At 52.0% G+C, this 20,498-nt stretch overlaps 1 protein-coding gene across 1 annotated transcript in view; it reads right to left on the reverse strand.

Moving 5' to 3' along the window:
• LOC113482608 (voltage-dependent R-type calcium channel subunit alpha-1E-like) overlaps positions 1-20,498 on the reverse strand; it is a 90,948-nt gene that overhangs the window by 33,168 nt on the left and 37,282 nt on the right. The window contains exons 7-21 of the mRNA XM_026853393.1: positions 13,076-13,191; positions 11,989-12,042; positions 11,498-11,632; positions 11,042-11,251; positions 9,676-9,788; positions 9,332-9,444; positions 9,090-9,221; positions 8,681-8,753; positions 8,158-8,275; positions 7,764-7,831; positions 6,247-6,344; positions 3,136-3,192; positions 1,305-1,913; positions 933-1,207; positions 165-324 (exon numbers count right to left, since the gene is read on the reverse strand). Coding sequence (XP_026709194.1) covers positions 165-324; positions 933-1,207; positions 1,305-1,913; positions 3,136-3,192; positions 6,247-6,344; positions 7,764-7,831; positions 8,158-8,275; positions 8,681-8,753; positions 9,090-9,221; positions 9,332-9,444; positions 9,676-9,788; positions 11,042-11,251; positions 11,498-11,632; positions 11,989-12,042; positions 13,076-13,191 — 2,331 coding nt within the window. The remainder of the gene's footprint in view (positions 1-164; positions 325-932; positions 1,208-1,304; positions 1,914-3,135; positions 3,193-6,246; positions 6,345-7,763; positions 7,832-8,157; positions 8,276-8,680; positions 8,754-9,089; positions 9,222-9,331; positions 9,445-9,675; positions 9,789-11,041; positions 11,252-11,497; positions 11,633-11,988; positions 12,043-13,075; positions 13,192-20,498) is intronic.

Consider the following 20,498-nt stretch of genomic DNA (forward strand, 5'->3'; position numbering starts at 1 on the left):
CAGGGCTTGGGAAATGCTGTGTTATCCAGGCTGGTTATCCAGGCTGTCTGGGAGATATTCAGCCCCCTTCCCAAGGGGATCCCCTGTTTTCAGTAATGTCTAGGGGTGCTTCCCCTTGCAGCCCTCCCCAGCCCTGGGCTCCTACAGTCCAAAAAGGGCCTCACGGGTTGGTGGTGCTGAAGATGAACATGGAGCTGTGTGGGACCATTGCTTTGCCCGTCTCGCTTTTCTCCTTCTTCCGCTTCTTCTTCTCCATCTCCTCCTCATCCTCTTTGGTTTCAGCCTCCTTTAAGGGGCTGGCTTCGCCATCAGTCTTGTTGCTAACTGCAGGAAAGCAAAGAGCCTTTGCCCAACCTTGCACACAGACAGCACCCTGGGGTGTCCCTGCCACCTGGGCACGTGCAACCCCCCTGGTTTCTGCTTTGCATTCCTGTGTCATTACAGGGAGAGGAACCAGAAGGGAAGAAAAGACATGAGCTGGCAGATGAAGCAGACAAAAGGGGTTTTAACAAGGCCAGCTTTCACAGTGCTGTTTAATTAATAACACCATTTAAAGCGGCTCACCTTGACAGTGTGGATGCTGTTAAGGGGTTTGAGCAGCAGCGAGCTGGGCGGAGGCTGCAGACGTGTTAGGAAAAACAGAGGATGCGAGTATTTTGCCCGGGTGGAGAGGAAGAGGGAAGGAGGGATCAGGCAAAGGGGTGGGTGGGAAGGAGGTGAGAAAGGGAGAAGCTCCCTGGGGGACGGTGGCACACAAGCATTGCATTCAGGCTCCCCTGCAAAACTGGGGTGCTGGAAGGAGGTGCTGCAAGGACCAGAAATTAAAGCCCCCCCGGTTGATGGATGTGGATAGGAAAAGCCATGCATGCAGCTTTCCATCCCACCCCAGGGTCCCCGAGGGCTGGGAGAGGGAAAGAGAGATGGGTCCTCACTCTGTACCACAGCAGAGTCGTGGACATCGATCATTATGGTGGTGCTCTCCGTGGCCTTCTCAGTGTTGGGGGTGATGGATGAGAGGTCAGGCTCACTCCGGCTGACGGTGCGGCTAGCCTCCAGCAGCGCTTGCTCGCTGGTGTCTGGGCTGCTGCAGTCCTGTTCTGTCAGGCTGCCTATCTTCCCCTGGTGGGGCTCAGGTGCTGCTTGCGGGGAGCTGCCCTCCTCAGCAGTCCCAACCAGCTCAGCCTCACTGGCAGGGACCCCGTTTGTCCTGCAGGAAGGATGCAGGAGAAAAAGAAGTGCTTAGAAGGTAAGGGGAGAGAACAAGGACCTATGTGAACTGCAACATGCCCTCCCTGGGTACCAACCTGATGGGCTCCCCGCTGGCCTCCATCTCCCCCTGAATCAAGGCCTCCGCTGCAGCTGCATCCCCACGCTGGTCCCCATCCTGCGTCCCCACTGTGGTGCTGGCCTCCTCCAGACCCATCTCCTGGCTGGCTGAGCGGCTTCCAAGGGCACTAGTTGGCTCCTTCCCCTCCATCCGGGCTCTGCGGTGCCGGCTGCGCCTCTGGCTCTGCCTCATCCTGGCCTTATCCTCGATGCCGCCTCCTGCCCCGTCCTGCTCACCCAGCTCACAGTTCCCATGGCACGATTTCTGGTGCCACAGCTCCTTGTCTCGCTTGGCCCGGGGTGATGGGGTCCTCCTGGCCTCACCACCGCCAGGGTTGGCTCCTGAGGCTGGCTGCTCAGGTCCCTCGGCCGGCAGCCGCTCACCCTTGCCACCCTGCTCCTCAGCACATTTTTCCAGGGCAACACCGTCCCCTGGTTTCTTCCTGCGGAAGATGCTGGCATGGGGGTTGATGAGGGGTGGCTCATCCTTGTTGATGCCCTCCTGGCTGGACATCTGCATGTGCCGGCGCAGCTGGCTGGTGCGCTGCTCCCACACTGACATGTGGTGCCGCCGGCGACGCTCCCGCCTGCAACGTGAGACAGGGAGGGATCGGCATCCGGGCTGCTCCCCCCAGTGAAGCACCCACCCTTCATTTAATTTGGGAATCCCAGAGAGAAGGAAATGCCATCCCCGGGGCTATGGGCTGGGATCCTGCTTTGTCCCCAGCCCTCCAGCATCCCTTGGGGGGCTGGAAAGGGGACTGAAATTGTACTTCTGCCCCTCCAGAAGGCATCAGACTGATGGAGGACCAGCCCCAGCAGACTCATAGCTGCCCTGAAGCTTTTAGGCAGCATGGCCAGCTTGCTGGGAGCAGCCAGCACCCTGGCTTGCCCTACCCCAGCCAGGCAGTGACCACTTTCCTCTTGTGATTGCCAGGGTACACTTTCTTAAATACAGGCAATGCCTTCTTGCTGCAGCTGGGGATCCCTCCTTGCACTGGGGATGTCTTTGCATCATCAGCTTCTTAAAGCCAGGCTCCTTTTTGGAGTGGTGCTGCCCTAATGGTACAATGATGGTGCAGGGGACTCTCCAGCAAGGGTGGCAGTCCTGATGGGATGGGGACAGTGAGTAAGAGGAGAAAAGATGCCAGGTACAAGACCTGCCTTTTTCAATGAGAGACAGCCCTCTGAGACATTTGAAATGGAGAACATCACCGGGCACAGGAGGCCCCCTCCTTCCCTGTGCTCAGCTAGGCTCTGCCGGGACAACCTCTCACCCAGCATATCCCAGGTAGGAGGCTTGTCCTGAGGCTTGGGGAGCAGCAGTTTTGGCTGTCTGCAGGGGAAGGAGCTCCACTGGGCTTCTCTATATATTCCCACAGGTGTGCTCTAGGGAGGAATGGGCTATGCCATGAAACCTTTGCAGTGCTGTAAACGTGCACACCAACACCCTGGAGAAGACAGACATGCCCTTCCCCACACACCTAGGCACACGGAAACACCCACAAGCACACATGTGTACAGACACTGCTCATCCATGGGGAGCGGCACGCACCAACACACACGTACTGCATGGCACACACGCGAGGAGGTTAGGCACGCACAAAACCACGGCGGCACGCACAAATCCACAAAGGCACGCACACGTGCACACAAACAGGGGTGCAAAGGAGCACACTGAACACAGGCACGCACACACGACCCCTCCCCTGCCGAGGAGGCCGAAGGGGAGCAGCGTGCGCCCCAGCCCCATGGATGCACAGAAAGCACAGGAGCCACAGACAACACATGCCCCTGCGGCCCACATACAGGTGGCTGCTGCGTGGCTCCCACATCGACATGTGGTGTCTCCTTCGCCTGTCTCTTCTGGGGAGGAAAAACAAATCGGTTCAATCCCCCCTTCAGCCCTCCTTGAACTCGTGTGGGCAATGCAGAGCGGTGTCCCCCCGCCCCAGATAGCCAGCACCTCTGCCTACTGGCTGCCAGCTGCTGGGATGCCAGATTGCAGCAGCCAGCAGTGAACCCCCCCTGCATGTACATGCTTGCACACCTGCAATGAGCTGCCCGCAGGGCTGCCTGCGCTCACACTCACGTGCTGCAATCCATTGTGTGGGGGCTACGGAGCCTTCCCCATGCCAGCCAGCTGTGCAGCAGCAGCACGAGGAGAGCACTGCAGGCTGCGGCCCCTCAGAAGCCGTGGTACATCCCTGGATATTTAACAGCTTTTTCAAACTGCTCCAAATTCACTTCTCCCGAGTAACATGTGACTATGTGAAAGAGGAAGCAATGTGTCAGACCAGCTCCAAGCTGCTCAGAGCCATCGCTGTGGCTACCCTGAGACCACAGAGGGGAACATGAAGCTCCCAAGTAAAAGCAAGGCACAATCCCAGGGCTGAGATGCCACAGAGCCTCTGTCACCTGAGCAGCCCCAACACAGAGGAACTTAACAGGACTATCAGTGCCTCTCACCTACATTGACTTGAGGTAGCTTGGAAGATTCAAGGCTTTATCCTTTGTATCAGCACAGAAAAGATTCAGATACGCATGGCTCCAAGCAAACAGCTGTGAGCATACTCAAATGTGCACGCAGTGATTTACGGGATTTGCTTTTTTGCAAATGCCACGTGTGTGCGTAGGGCATGCAAGCAAATTTACTCCAACCACATGGGACTAAGTGCCTGTGTGCATGCAGGGCTGAGGCAGGCGAGACAGAGTGCATCTTGCTGCTGTCCTGCGAGTGTGACGATACCCTCAGCCTCCTCAGCCCCGGGGTGAGTCACACTGGCGATTGTCACCTTATGGCCACATGCACGGGAAGAGCCCAGTGCCACACTCAAGGCAGAGAGTGAGTTGCAAGCGTCTGCTGCCGTCCCTGCAGCAAGTGGCCGAGCCTTCAAACGCATCCACGCACCACGTTAGGCACCAACACATGACAGCATCCGCATGCGTCCATCTGGCCACCCACTTGTCAAACAGCCCCGAGCCATCTGCACCAACGGCGCCCATGTACAAATACAATACTCCGATCGGCACCGCAGCCACCCACGCCAGCCTGGCCACGTGGGAGCACTCATCCCCGAGCGCCACCGGACCTCTCTGCAGGCAGGAACGCATGTACCGAACCTGCCTGCACTGGGTACCCACATAGAAATGAAACCATCTGTGTCTGCGCACACCCAGAGACCGGCTCAGCTTCATCACTCTGTTTCCAACAGCCCTTTGGTGCCAGCTCTGCTCTGGCTTGTCCCTTGCTGCGGTGTCCCTACCATCCCACCCCGGCTGCTGGCATCAGTGTAGCGCCATCAAAAGCACATCAGACCTGATGCTGAAGAATGGCCGCCTCCATGGCATCCTACTCTTTTCCCTGCCCCTACACCTACCCATACTCATGAGGGGGAGGAGCTGGAAAAAAGATCTGCAAATATTAATACCTCCCATTTCAATGCCACTAAAACAACAACAAAAGGTTAAAGTGATCTGTTTTCCTAACCAGCTATTTCTGACAATGGCTAGAAAACTCTAGCAGGGACATGCAGCATGGGCAAATCCTTCAGTGCCCTAATGTAGTAGATCTCCCCCTCTTCCTCTCTCCTGTCTATCCATTCTCCAAGCTCTTCTGCAGCCTAAATCCCTCTATTCCCTCGCTTTATCTAATACGTTCCCACTGGTAGCCAGAGACAGTCACAATACACAGACTCTGCCACCTCTCCTGTAAACCCTCCCAGTACTTGGACAGGAACAGATTTATTATGACTACCCCATCACCTCCAAACCAGGGAAATATCTGCAGCTGCTGGGAGACCAGGCAGGGCTTACAAGTACCCTCAGCTCCTGCTGCCCCTGAAACCACAGGTGATGCAAGCAGGATGGGGGACCATCACACCCCACCGCTTCCAAGCCAGGGAGGGGACCATTCCCATCTCTGCTACCAAACCCCCCAAATTAATGCTCGCCTGGACAGCGGTTTCTCTCAGCAAATCTGCAAGAGCTTCTACTGTGTATGAGTTTGGCTGTGTTTCAAAGCATAATGAAACCTAAAATTCCCTGGGAAGGGTTTCTATAAAAAAAGAAAAGAAAAAAAAAAGGAAAAAATCATTTCAGCTGTACTGAAATGTACTGTTTTGGGAAACAAATCAAAATGCCTCATTCCAATGTTGACTTTGAAAGTTTTATGTGATTTAGACCATATGACACTGCAAAATAAGGGGGAAAAGGCATCTAGAAAGGAAAAAACAGAACTTTCTTCTCCTGAAATGCAGAGACAAGCCTCCTTAACACCATGCCAGGGGTTTATGTGGTTTGGGGCTTTTTTTTCTTGCCCAAATCAAATTTCTGTACAATCAAACATGGTTTCAAAATCCTGCTCCATTTCTCATAAGTGCATTTGCTACCAGGGAAGGGGCCTCAGGGAGATTTGTGACACTGCTGCTCCCTTCTCCACCAGTCCTGGCTGTAATTGCACAGCTCTGCTATGAAGAAACTCTCCCCAGGAACAAATATCAGCCCTCCTCAAGAAAAAAAATGAGATACCTTCCACCTCCCCAGCCTCCTTCCTCACCCCTAGCAGCAGCCCTGAGTGAGCCATATATTGGGGGCAGAAAGCCTCTTCTAGCATATTCCTGCCATGCCCAAGCATTGAGGCTCCTGCTTGGGACAGGGGTGGGCAACCCTGTGGGGTGACCTGGTCCCCACTCCACCACCTCTCCAAAAGCACTGCTGCTCATGGGAAGCATGCTGTTTGATCTCCATCCAACCTTGGGAAGACATTCTGAGAGGGAGTCACCCCATCTGGGGACCCCTTTTTCTCGTGGTGACTCCCACAACCAGCCGTGCCAGGCTCTGCTTCAGCTCTCCACCCTGATGAGAATCCCTGCTGGTCTTGTGGGGGTACTGGGGCACCGGGGCAGGGGGGTCACTCACTCGATAGCAGGCATATTTGGGGCAGACATAGGGCTGACTTCTTTGGCTTTCTGAAGGGCGTGCTTCTGGTTAAAGGCCTCCTCTTCCTCCTGCTCATCCTGCAGAGGAAAGGGGAGAGTTGCTTAGTGGGATTGCTGGGGTTTTAAGGAAGGTGCAGCCATCAGAGGCAGTGAGGGATGCACGGGCCTACCTTAGATGCCAAAGCATGCAGGAGAAAGGGGGACCTGTATTTCCAGAGCCTTTGTTTCCCTTGTGCTATGGGGATGCAACTACACCAGATCTTACCGAAGGCATCAGTGCCACTTAAATAAGTGAACTCAGCCCACTCCAGGCAAGAGCCAGGCTGTGCATGCTAGAACAGCCCCAGATGGCGTAGACCAGCTCAGCCCTCCCTTCTTCACAGCCACAGGGGTGAGACAGGCATCCCCCAATGGAGTGGGAGGCAAGGCATCCATGAATGACCCCGGCAGAGACCGTATGGCTTTAATGAGTATGGTTGTGTCTCTGGAGCAAAAAACGTCATTAGGAGTCATTAGTGCGCAATCAGCCTTTTCAGAAACTCAGCACTCCCTTAATTGATGCTGGTGGTACACCACAGGGCTCTCCCACCCCTCTCACCCCAGAGGCAGCCCGCAGCCTCTGGAAGTGCCACCTGCACCTGCCGCGGGAGGACAGGGACCCCCGCGTGCACCCCTCAGGCAAATGAGCACCATGCCCCATTTCATTTGCTGCTAACAGATCAGATTTATACCAGCATGGAAGCCTCTCAGTAACCCCCAAGGATGTGAGGAATAGGGACAGGCTCTGCAAAAAAACAGGCACCATGGGATCACTGGTCCCCTCCAAAGAGCAGCAACGACCCTTGCAGCTGCTGCCTACTCACCGTTATCCAGATGGTGCCCCAACATTTTAGCATTCCCAAAATATTTCCCAGAATGGTCTTAAAAATAAGCTAAGCCCAATAACCTTCTCAAGCACCATCCTCCATTGCATCCTAAATCACATCCACTGCCCTGTAGGCAGATGGGGAATAAATACTGACACCACTGGAAAGCACTTCCCACTCTGCATCTCCAGAGTGCTCGGGCAAATAACTGTCCCCACATCAGACCCCATCAGACAGATGAGGGTTATCTCAATCTGACTGAAGGCAAATGAAACCGCGGAGCTTAAATGGAGAAACACTTAAGCCACACTTGATGTGAAGTGTGGGTGTTCCTGGAGAGACATGAGACCGGCAGATTTAAGCACTTTTCTGAATCAAAGTCGAAGTAGATTTGCCCAGTGATACTGGTTTATGTTTCAGGGCAGCACCCTAAGTACCCTTCTGGAGGAAGAGCCCCCATATACAACTTGATGCAACCTCTTTTTCAAGGCAGGCTGAGCTAAGGGACAAGATGGCCACAGCTCTGGAGTGAGGACAGTCACAGGCAGTGCTCCCAGTACCCTTCCTCCTGGCTCCACCCTTCATTATCTCCACACCAGCAAAAGAAGAAAGAGGAGCAATCAGGACATACCTTGGTGAGCTCCTGAGCATTGGCCAGGTTGTCCACCGCAATGGCCAAGAACACATTCAGCAGAGTATCTGCGAGCAGCTAAGGATGCACAAGGCACACGTTAAGGACATGGGTATCTGCAGCCACCAAGGGAGGGTGGCCCTGACAGCTCCTCACTAGCTCAGCAAGGAGCAGCCAACGGGACAAACTCCTCACCCATCCCATATATACAGCCCTCAATGCATCTCCAGACAGCTCCTTCTCTGTGTTTGGGATATCCAGGGCTGCCACATGTGTGATGGGACTCCCTCAATTGGGAGAAGAGGAAGGAGCAGTGGCTGGGGAGGGTTATTCCACCAGAGAGGGTGATGAGATGGGGTTGTCTCCATTAAAAGCACAGCAGCCAGGTGGATACAGTTTCCAAATAAGGTGAGGACGATGAAATAGATGGAGGACCACATGCCTGAGCGAACGCCTCCCTGGGAGCGGATGCCGTTGTACATCACCTCGTTCCAGTCCTCACCTGTCAGGATCTGCAGGAAATCAAGGCAGCAGCTCTGTTCCCTGCACCTTCTCGGCACTTGGGCAGCCCCCTCAATCTATCCCACCAACGCACAGGAGCCAAGGACAGAGAACCTGTGCAGTGGATAACCCAGCTCTACAGCTGCAGCACTTGAGGGAAATGATGTTGGACACTGATGGAGATTTAGGTCTCCTCAGAAGAGTTTTGAAACTCTTCTACCCTGCATAATGAAGGTGGAAGAGTTTCCATCTCTTGCCATCCATTTTGTTATATGGGAGGAGAGGAAGGAAGTGAGTTATATCCTAAAGGCTGATGGAGGGGAACTCATTTGATTTAAAGAGCTCCTTCCAGCCAGGGGGTAGTGAGCAGAGTCCCAGGTCCATTTGGTTGTGTCCCCTTGCAGCCCAGCTCCTACCTGGAACACTGTCATGATGGCTGCAGGGAAAGTGTCGAAGTTGGCCGATGGCGTCCCATCGTTGAAGTTAAACCTGGAGATGGAACCGGGAGGACATAAATGGGCTTCTATCAAGGACATCAAACCCCTGACTCGTGTGCTCTCTTGTGCTTAGGTGTGGGAAAGAAGACTTAGGAGTGCTTTCTCCCACTTTAAGGAAGGTCTCCTGAGCATTTGGTACCAGAATCCGAAAGGTGTCCTGGTCAGAAGGACCCACACACCCCAGAGGCACCTGCCCAAGGAGGGACTTCTGTATGGGAGAGGTATCACTGTTAGCAGCAGGCTGAGGGGTGAGGCTACAGTCTTCCTAGGCACCTAGTAGTGCTTTAACACCAAGAAATTCCTTTTCCCCAGACTTAAAACAACCTACCTGCCTCCAAACAGCTGCATTCCCAGCAGAGCAAAGACTACAATGAAGAGGAAGAGGAGGAAGAGGAGGCTGATAATAGACTTCATGGAGCTCATCAGTGAGACCACCAAATTCCTCAGGGATGCCCAGTACCTAGAAACAGAGACAGTGCTGGAGCACTCATGGTGATGCTAACAGATCAGCAGAGACTGAATGAGGGCTGTAGCCACAGCCAGAGATGAAGGGTGACGGTTGGTACATACTTAGTTATTTTAAATATTCGCAGGAGACGAAGGGCTCGTAGGACACTGATCCCAAAAGAGGTTCCTGGCCTGAAGATAGCCCAAACCACTTCAAAGATGCTTCCCACTGTGACCTGAGAAGCAGACATAGTCATCAGTCAAAGACAAGTTCAGGACAGGCCATTGCAGGAAACCTTCATGTGCCTGAAGACAAGGCACCCACCACCCTGTCCAAGACCTGGTGTCATGGTCTGGCATGGGCAGGCTGTCCCAAGGGTCATCCTGTTCTTCTGCTCCTCAGTGCCTTGTGCTGCAGATACCTACCAAACATCTCCCCCTAACCCCCGATCTCTGGAGCTGCTTACCCCACAGTCAAAGCAGTTGAATGAAGAATGGAAGTAAAGACGTGGCCCCATCCCGTACATCTTTAAGGACATCTCTAGGAGGAAGAGCCCAAGAAACAGGAACTCTGCATAGTCTGAAAGAGAAAACCCAGATGTGCTACCCTCAGGACGCTGATCTGTGAGGAGCATCCTGTATGCATCCACTCATAGTACATCACAGAGATGGGAAAAGTTGAGGACCATGTTGCTTCCCAGAGCTCCCTCAGGCCAGGGCATGGGATGAGGGAAGCTTATCTGTGAGGACATATATTGTACATAACAGAGCACCAACCCCACAAGTTAATCTTTCAAGGTAGGTTCACCAGTGTCCTAGAAGGCTGAGAAGCCCAGAGATGGCCAGCACGGAGCAGACCTGCCCCTTAGCATTATTCAACAGTGGCTGAGGTGTCTGCAAAGACATTAACCACATGACACTGTAGGAATATTAGCAACCTGGATTTGAATTATTGCATGGCTGGAACTTGGCCAGGGTAACCAAGCCGAACAGCCAAGTGTCCATGAAAAGCTCCTCCAGCTATTTTGTGAACATTAGCAAGCAAGAGTCTGGCTCTTCAGCTTGTCCAAAAGATGATTCTCACCATGACCAGCTGCCATACCACACTGCAGCGTGCTGGGATCCCGGCAGGCCTGAGCATGCTAACCTGTATGTGGGCACATGCGGTGCTTGACAGGGACATTTTCAAGGTGAGTAAGAATAACACAGCTACGAAAACAGCACTGTACCTACTACAGCAACTCAGGAGTAACACACGGCTGCCATGGGCAGCCAGAGGGCTGGGGGATGCTCCAGTAACTGGTTTCAAGCTTGGGATCTCCATGAACCAAAACTTTAACCAGCGAGTTCTCCCATGACCAGCCCCATTCCCTGCAAACTCATGCCTTTCCAGCAATTGCTTGCAGGTGTTCAAAGATGGATCTCCAGCAAGCTTTCCATCACCACTGTTCACAATTTTAGGATAAACCCATCTGAGACCTTCAGTTTGTTTCTCTCTCTTGACAAACATATCACATCTGAAGGTCATGAGGTCAGTAAAACTCCTCTGTGTTTGCTCACAGGGCTTGAGACAGTCATCAGTGGCCATGGGGTCAAGGGCAAAGCTGAATTAAATGGCTGTACACAGTCCTTTGTTATCAACAGAGAACATAGTTCAGGTTATTCCCCACCCAGCTCCATACCATGATGACTCTGGTGATATCCATGCCCACATGCCCTGAGGCAAGGAGCAAAGGTATACTACAACCTCCAGCCACTGGAGATAAGAAGGTTGCAGGAGTTTTTGCCTGCCCACACAGTGTTCTCACACCTACACAAAGGCCAGGGACTCACAGAGGAAGTGGGTGAGCCAGGCTGGTTGGTTGTGATGGACGATGGCCACACAGGCAGTGTTGAGAGCCACCAGGCTCAAGACGATCCAGTAGAAGACCTGGGATTTCACCATATGGCGAACAGAGATGCGCAGGAGTCGCTCCTTGTGCCGTAAGTATGAGGCACCGTCCACTCTGGCACCTTTGAGGCCAGAGTGACTCAAGGGGTTACCTAAGGGAAAAGAGGAGAGAGTAGGCCTTGGGTGCTCCAGCCTTCCCTGCAACATGAGACAGGACAGATGGCTCACAGACACTGGTCTTATGGCACACAACTTATCCAGACAATTTTTATGTGGCACAGGGGGCAACAGGTGGTTTTCCCCCTTTGCTGCCAAACTGGCAGCGATATGTGATAGTCTCCTGGCAACTCACTAAGCTGGCAGAGATTTTGGGGAAGCAAGCTCCAAACTGCACTGACCCAAGGTTGGATGAAGAGGTCTTCTCTGCGCCAGCCTCCGCTCACCCACGGAGGAGATATCGACACAGTGCTCATCACTTGAGTCACGGTTCATGGCATCCGTCCGGTTCCTTTTGATGGTGGCTCGCCTGAGCACTGGGAAGGGAAGAGGAATGGCTGTTAGAGCCACGGTGGCCCAACTCTGCCAGCAGCCAGCATACTGGACCAGGACCTGGTGATCAGTACTTAACTAACTCAGGTCTCACAACAGGACAGAGATACCCAGATGACCCTAGTCCAGAGTTCTCTCTTGTGTGGGACCAGACACCTCCTGGCTTCCATGTTCTCTGGGGGTTATCCTGTCAACCCACCTCCCTGCACCCCTCTCTTGGGCTGCAGACCTCGCTGGGGCATCCCCAGCCTCCATCACAGCTGGAGGGTTTCATCCTCCAGCTACAGGCAGGCAGAAGGAAAGGCAGGCAGATTTTTAGGCAGGGCATTGCTTGTCTTACCTTCTAAGGCTGAGGTCCCAGTATTTTTGTTCTCTTCAGCCAGCATGACTTCCTCTATGCAAAACACACAGTTCAGCATCAGGAGACAAGACACCATTGGCTGAACACATCAGACCTCACTGCCTTGTACCTAAGCACTCTGCCCATCCTGGAGATGGTTGCTCTAGGTTGCAAACTCTTGCCAAGTATTGGTTAAGTGTCCAAAAGCAAATTCTGGAGGGTGGCAAATGACAGCTACCACACATTGCATTAGAAAGAAAAATTACTTGTAATCAACCCTTCTTCCTCCCCTGTAATTAACCCCACTAAAGAATGTGAACATCATAGACAGGTCTAGGGCTCAACATCCCAACCTATGACCAAAGCTGAGGTCTGTGGCTCATGGCTCATTTCAAGATAACCATCTTTTTTCAAGTCTGAACACTAGATTAAAGTATAAGTCTTCCCTTCCCAGAGCTGCATGCACTGACTTGATCCCTGTGAGGGGCAAGCAAGGACATGGGTTGTGGCAGTTCGGGGACCAGCACCCACAGGCTGTTGTGCCTGGCTGGGTGTCAGCAGGAAGCCTAGAAATCTCCATCACTCCCAGCCCTTGCCCAGGTCCAGGAGCCCCAAGGTGGGAACTGGTGGGTGCATCCCCTTCAGACTGCTCCAGGAGCAGGTTTAGCTGGAAAACCACTGTCACTGTTCACTGTTCTACTTTCCCAGTGCCCACTGCTGCAGGGGACTCCAGTAAACGTCAAGAGAAAGGAAACCATTGCAGAGCAAAGCTCACTGCCATGATGCTCACAGCTTCCCCTGGAGATGTAGTATGCCTCACATTCAAAATATGACAGCTTCATACCACAGAATGTGAGGTTTCATCAGCTGTGGGCGATGTCCTTGCTTGCAGCCTGGCAGGGCCATCACACCACCTGAGGCCGAGCTCACCCATGCACCCAGTGCCACCATGTGAGCACCTGTGCAACTTCAGGGTTGCACTGGGTGATGCTCAGGGATCCCTTCCCACCCCCACCACTCTGCACAACAAGCAGTCTGCAGTGCCCACCATCCCCCCAGCAGCTGCCCCTGGCTTGCCAGCCTTTACCCGCTTTGTCTATCCAGGCCCGGTAGCCGTTGAGTTCCCGCTCGATCTGCTGCTGGCGCCGCAACTTCATGAAGGCTCGGCGGTTCTCCACTCGCTCACGCTCTTTGGCAAACTCTCTGAGGAAGGGCAGAGGGGGGCAGTGAGAGTGCAGCTGGAGGGCAACAGGGTGCACAGGGGGCTGGAAGGGAAGGCCAGTACCAAGGGCGAGCATGAGCCAAGGGCTGCTGGTGCATGTTGGAGAGAGGTATGGCCTTCCTCACCCAAAGCATGGCCAGGGGACGGGTGACTGATCAGAGAGGAGGAGGGATTCTTTGCAGAAGAAAAGGCATGAATGCACAGGAGCAAACCCCCTGCTTGGTTGCTCAGCCCTGCATGCCTCAGCTGGGAGCCACTGCTGTGTGGGGAGGATGCTCTCAGTGCTATCCAACTCCAGAACTAGCTCAGCTTCTGTGTGTCCTTTCAGGGAATAAAAACTGAGGACAGTGTGAAGGCAGCGAGGGGATGGAGGAGGACAGATCGTGTCTCCCACCTTTACCTCCTCCTCTGAAACCTTTTCCTTTCCAGCTTCTCCTTGGAGTATTTTCCCAGGACTCGAGACACCTGTGTTGTCCTTCTCTGGACTTCAGTGTCTCACACAAACTGTCCAGGTGTCATGACAAGTCCAGAGAAGGACAACAGCTCTGTGCAGCTCTGCAGTGGGCAGGAGGGCAGGCAGCACTGTGTGGGCTCTGTACAGGCAAGGAATGGTAAATGAAATGCTGAGCAACACTGGCCAGAGCTAACGCCATGCCCACTGCTCATACAGCCTCTAACAGACGTGACACACAGATGTACTAGCAGCCATGTGCTCATATGCACCCCTAAGCACAAATATAAACACACTCCTCAGTACATAAAACATATGGTTTCACCTATAGCCTAGGCCAGAGCTCTGCAAAGACACCCATATACAGCTAGGGCTATATACACTTCTCATGTGCAGTTAAAACACAAGACCATGCCAGTAAGCATAGTCTGACTTCTGGTTTACACACACCTGTGGCCATACACAGAAGACCCATGCAGGTTTTTCACCCACCCTGTATGAAGAAGCACTCAAAGGCCTAAGCATGTATGCAAAGGCCATCACACACAAACAGAGAAATGGAAATATTTGGCAGGAAACACAGGGGTGGCAATGTTGGCAACCTCCCGCCAATGCCACAGGTTATATGTAAGATGACATGACTGGACCTGCTTCTAAGAGGACCCACAGCCTGTGCTGTCACACACCACATACCTGGAGCATCTTGACCTGCACATTATGCCTCTATTGGTGACCACATTTGCACATAGGGAGCATCCCTCATACCAGACATCCCCCCAGCACACCCTGCCTTCCTTGCATCATCAGAGGGGTGCAATCTGCTGGCTGCAGCTGCTTGTCCCGTCCCCGAGCCCCGGTGGCCACAGAGCCCCAGTTCCATGGAGGAACCCAGCCCGTGCCCTCAGCCCCCTCCTGGTCCCAGGCTGCTCCAAGGAAAGCATGATTGCAAAGAACAAATAGCACCGTTCTCTCTGCAAGACAAATGTCTCTCTCCCCTGAGACTGGCAGCAATCTCCAGCCTAAAAAAAAAAAAAAAAATTAAAAAAAAATTCAAAAGAACTGAAAGAATTGGTCTGTCTGCTGCAGAGAGAGTTCAAGTGCATTACCCAAGCCGAGCTATTACACCCTTAATGTTGTGTGGGCTTTCGTGTGTGTGAGTGTTTGTGTGAAAAGCCCTGAATGTTCCCTGCATCTCTTGTTTAAGATCCCCAGACAATTCAAGCATTTTTAATTCCACCCCAGGAAGGTGAAGTTTCCTGCCGCTCTGGCATTAAGCATTAAATGACTTTCCTTCTCCATCACGGCTTTCAGACTGAAATGAGACTTTCTTCCTAGGGCAGGGAAGGGGGAGAGAACAAAAGGCAAGGAAGAGAAAAGCAGGCTAAGTGGAGGGAAGGAGGGCGGGAGAGATGGGGGAGAAGGAAGGACCTCCCACAGTCAACAGCAAAATGTGCTCTCAATTTTGAGCATATCATGCAAAAACCCTCCTTGCCCTAGCTGGAGGAAAGGGAAGGACCATTTTGGCTGTGCCATCATCCCTCGCTGGCCTTTGTTAGCAAATCTGGAAAGTCAAGAAATGAGAAGATGACATGTGCAGCCAGAGTTAGCAGGGAAGTTGCCTCTCTCTTCTTTGGTTCATTGGTTTTCTGCTGTGATGAACCTCTGTTCCACAGGCCATAACCCCATGCCAGCCAGATCCTTTGCAGAAGTTTTGCCAGCAGGACCCTGCAGATATATTCTGAGACCGGGAGCACCTGGAAAGCTTCCCCTGCCTTACACCAGCTAGGAATCTGACCCTTCTCTGCCACTTTCTGCTTGCCCATCCCCTGTCTTCCAGCTCCTTCTCTCCTGAGGTTGGTGTCTCATTTTGCTGCATGGTAAGAGAAGGCATCATCATGTGTCCATGACAAAACACAGCCAGAAGGACTAGCTGAGCCTCAAATCACCTTTTCCCGGAGGAGGGGATAGGAGTACCTTTTCTAGTGCCCCTTGATTGAGCACCATTTCCCCCTGACCAACCATTTGCTCACAGAACCATAATTTGCAAGAAGCTGGTGCCACATGCATCCAGGGACAAGGTCCGTGCAGCTGCGGCAGCGTCTCCGAGGGAGACACTTCCCACACGCTTGATCCCTAATGGAGCTTAATTGCTTTTGTCCATTAGAAGAAGGAAGGGGTGGCAGGGAGGGGAGGGGAAAAAAAAAAGTTAAGCTCAACTTAATGAATTATTACATTTCAGAGAGACACGTTACCGAGCAGGGCAGCAGCGGGGGCTGGTGACATCTGAGAGTGGGTAGGCGATGCTGACAGATCAAGGATTGCTCAGAGCCAATTTGCAGCAGCGGGTAGAGATAATACTGTATGTGAGTGAGAACAGGGCCAGCAACGGTGACTGACAGCCGCTTGGGAAGGCTCCAAGTCACAGGCAGGGCGGCATCACATCGCCGAGAGAGCCAGGCGCCTGCCTCCCATTGAAGGGCTCTGCTCCCCAGCGTGTTTGGGTTACATTGCCAGGGATGGCCCAATTTTGCCTTGCAAAGAGCCCACCCAGGGCTGTGCTGCCCCATGGGGTTTCCGTGAGGGGGCTCAGAGGACCCCAAGCAGACAGCACAGTCCCTGCTGGCAACACCTCTGCTTGTCCACCTGGGTCTCCTGGCCCAAATCCTGATGCCTCCAGCATAAAAACATCCATCCACGACAGCCAAGCTCCACTCATGCCAACCCTGTGTCATTGCAGCCCTTCCCTGTTCAGCCTCATAAAGCCAAAGGCACACAGCAAGCGCTGGAGGTGAGCACTGGAGGTTGCAGTGGGAGCTGGGAAGCAGTGTGCCATCTGTCCTCCTGCATGCAAGGACACCATCCATCCACACACCGTGCCCAGCCTGCCAGGGAGATTGGAGCACAGATGATTTGCTCTTCCTCTGACTATAAATTATTCTCTACAGCTTTGGTATTCCCCTCATGGGGCCTGAGAGCATCTCTGCTCCTGGCAGGAGCCCTGGGGGGACACCATCACACTTGGTCACCTTCCTCCCTGGGTCCCCGTGCCCTCACTCTCACCAGGGCAGCGATGCTTTTACTGCATCGGTGCGCTTTGCTCAGAAGACTGGAGAGCCCTGATATGGTTTTAATGGGAAAATGCCACCCATGTGGAAGCATCCAGGTTGAAAATGGGCCCCCTTTTTTGAAAAAGCCCCTAAGCAAATAGAAAAAAACAAAACCCAAAAAACCTCAACCACAAGAAAATCAACAACCAAAAACCAGTTAAGAAAAAAAATAATCACAGATACTGCAACCCACTATTCTTTTTGGAGCTTCTTCGAGTCCAGAGTGGGTACATAGCACTGGTCACATCAATATTGTGGCTTCCATGGTTTGATAGGACAAGGCAACCATCTTCAAACCCAATTCATCACCTTTTGCCACCAATAAAGACACGTCCAACAAACCAGTTACCAAACAGGTCTCAAAACATTATGAGGCAGCAGAAAGGGTGGGGTGGGAAGAGGAGAAATACTGGATTACACACTGAGGATGAGGCAGCAGTACCATGCTGCTGTGAAAAAAACCATATATAATAGGATGTATAACAAGAAACACCATCTGGAAGACATCAGGTAATACTGCTGCTCTCCTCAGGACTTGTGAGGTCTCAGCTCATGGCTCTGCTTCACGTTTGAGCACCACAGTTTGATGAAAAACCACCTTCAACTCCAGGAGAGTGTTAGAGGTTATGGGACAGAACTGACAACAGACGGTTTGGAAAACATGGATGAGACAGTTGCAAACCAGAGGGATCAGATGGTATTTATCCAAGAGGTGTAAAGGAACTAAAGTAAGAGTGTTGAACTAACTGTGCAGTCTGTAACCTGGTGCTTCAACTTAAACAGACGGTGGCAAGCAGGCATAGCAGAACTGACATTGCAGACCAGGATTATTAAACTGAACTGACAGCAAAGGCTAGAGCAGGGTCTCCAAAAGGTACAAAAACCTCTTCAGTGGGAAGATGTGCTTCATAGGCCTGCTTTGAAGGAGGCAACAAGTTTTCTGGATAAGAGGAACTTGTTTGATTTAAGTTCACTTGAACTGTCTGAAGAACTCTGAGGAGATTCAAGGTACAAGCTGCATGGGGTTCTGAGCAACCCCATCTAGTTGAGGATGTCCCTGCTCATTGCAGGGGGGTTGGACTAGATGATCTTTAAAGGTGCCTTTCAACCCAAACCATTCTATGATTCCTTAACGAAGCTGGATTGTTTTGAGAAAGTCTTCTCACAAAGCACTAACTGGTGAAAAAAGAGAATACAAAAAAAGTAAACCAGAAACATCCTATTTCTTGTATTTCCTTTTAGTGGTGGTGTTAGCTTTTGAACACCCCTGTGTACTTCGGTGAGAGATACGTGTTCACCGTGTTGTGACAAAGCTGCAGCAAAAAGTGGAGAGTACAGCTGACGATGCTAAAAGGGAGCACATTTATAGAGCACCAGCAGACACATGAATTGGAGAATGAAAGGCTGACAAGCTGTTGGTGACAATAAATGGTAAAATGGGAAGGAGCTGGGAGATACCAGCCCTGAGATTACCCATTACATCACTGTCCCATTTAAGAAGGGGCAGATACTGATGGCTACCTTCTACCTTGAAGAAAGCTTGTGACTGTCTGCCTGGATTTCTCCAAGGCTTTCTATATGGTTTCCCACAGCCTCCTCCTAGAGAAACTGATGTGTTGTGGTCTAGACAAGTGGTCTGTGTGGTGGGTGGGGAACTGGCTGACAGGCCATACTCAGAAGGTGGTGAGAAATAGCTCCTTTTCAAACTGGCAACCTGTCACAAGTGGGGTCCCCCAGGGATGGATATTGGGCCCACTGCTGTTTAGTATCGTCATAAGCGGTCTGGATGATGGGATCAAGTGTACCCCAATGAAGTTTGCTGAACAGGGAAGCGGACACTCTGGAAGTGAGAACCACCCTGCAGGAAGACCTGGATAGGCTGGAAGAGTGGGATAGCAAGAACCTTATGAAGTTCAGCAAAGACAAGTGTAAGGTCTTGCACCTGAAAAAACATAGCCTAGGAGTGCAGCAGAGGCTGGGATCTACCCGGCTGAGGAGTAGCTCTGTGGAAAGGGACAACCAGCTCAACACAAGTGAACAGTGTGGGGCTGCGGCAAAGGAAGCCAACAGGGTGCTGGGGCTGCATCAGCAAGGGCATCGCCATCAGAGAGAAAGAAGTGGTTATCCCACTCTCTACTCAGCGCATGTCAGGCCACACCTGGAATACTGTTCTCAGTTTTGGCCCCTGCTGTAGAAAAAAGATGTGGACAGGCTGGAGAGGGTCCAGAGAAGGGCCATAAAGATGATCAAGGGACTGGGCAGCCTGCTGTGAGAGGACAGGCTGAGAGAACTGTGTTGGTTCAGCCTTGAGAAGAGAAGGCTTAGGGAAGACCTTACCCCCATGTTCCAGCATTTAAAGGGTGGCTACAGTGACAATGGAGACTCCATTTTTACAAGGAGTCACATGGAAAAGATGAGGAGTAATGGGTACAAGTTACTCCTGGGGAGATCTGATTGGACAGAAGAGGAAATTTTTCACAGTGAGAACAATCAGCCACTGGAATAATCAGAAAGAGTAAGAAATAATCAGCCACTGGAATCTCCCCAGGGAAGTAGGTGGTGGATTCCCCATTGGACACTTAAGATTCAGGGGACAGGGTGCTGGGCCATCTTGTCTCGACTGTGCTTTTGCCAGGAAAGGTTGGACCAGATGATCCCCTCTCCACACACTTCATGCATGCTCTCCAAAAATAAGTACTCCATCATCAAAGTGAGAAAAGCACACGTGAATGGTTGCTTTGTGTTCAGCTCAACCCTGCTGTGACCTTTAAAAAAAAAAAAGATAGGTTTTCCACAACACTTGGGTTGGGCTCAGAGCAGCCAACAGTTTGGAGAGCTTATGGTTCTGAAGTGAGAAAAATGAATGACAAAGAGGACAAATATAATTGGGAGAAGGGAGCCACAGACATTCCAGTGGTAGAGTCTCAGTTTCAACACTCTTCCAAGGGTAACAATGCTGGGGTTTTCATCTCTGTCCCCACTGCTCAGATGTCTGCTGTTTGCAATGCTTCATCAAAGGTAGCAACAGCAAAGTTAGCCCATACTGCAAGAAAGCTACAGAAAGTTGGAGGAGGGTCTGGTAGCCCCAGCAGCAAGAAGCAGAGATGGAAGCTCCGGATTTTATTTCGTTCTTATCAGGCAGGGCTGGTATGAGCAGCGCAGCTTCACTGCTTCAAGAGCCCCGGGCTTTGTTCGCAATCACTCCCACTGGCTCATGCAGCACGGGGAAAATGTCACTCCTCCCCTTCCCTCCTATGCTCTAGTTTTTATCCTCTGTAAGCGGAGAACAGTTTTATAGTCCCCCTTTGCAAGTGACAGCCATGAAAAGCGTATGGTCAGTACTGCAAGTGAGTTACAGCATGGAAAAAAAATTCACCAATTTTCAACATTTCATCATATTAACTTCCCAGGAACTTCCAAGCACTCTAATAGACGCCTTCAACACACAAATACAACTAATTCAGAACTAACCATCAAGTGTGAAACCCACAGTGCAACTGCTAGAGATGTCACTCTGCCACTGCAAAACAACCAACCACCTATGATGTACAAAGAACTGATAATGCTATGTAATTCATTTGGGGCATCCTGCCTACTTCACCCAACAGGAGTGCCCTGCACTCCCTTGCAAGGATGGAGTTGGTCATGAAGGAACTGTGCATCTCCAAAACCATCCGCCAAGTCAAAGAGCTGCAGCCATGACCATACTGTCATTAACCAGAATGATGGA

The sequence above is a fragment of the Athene cunicularia genome, assembly GCF_003259725.1.
Source record: "Athene cunicularia isolate RWA chromosome 8 unlocalized genomic scaffold, athCun1 chr8_part1, whole genome shotgun sequence".
Classification (NCBI taxonomy): domain Eukaryota; kingdom Metazoa; phylum Chordata; class Aves; order Strigiformes; family Strigidae; genus Athene; species Athene cunicularia.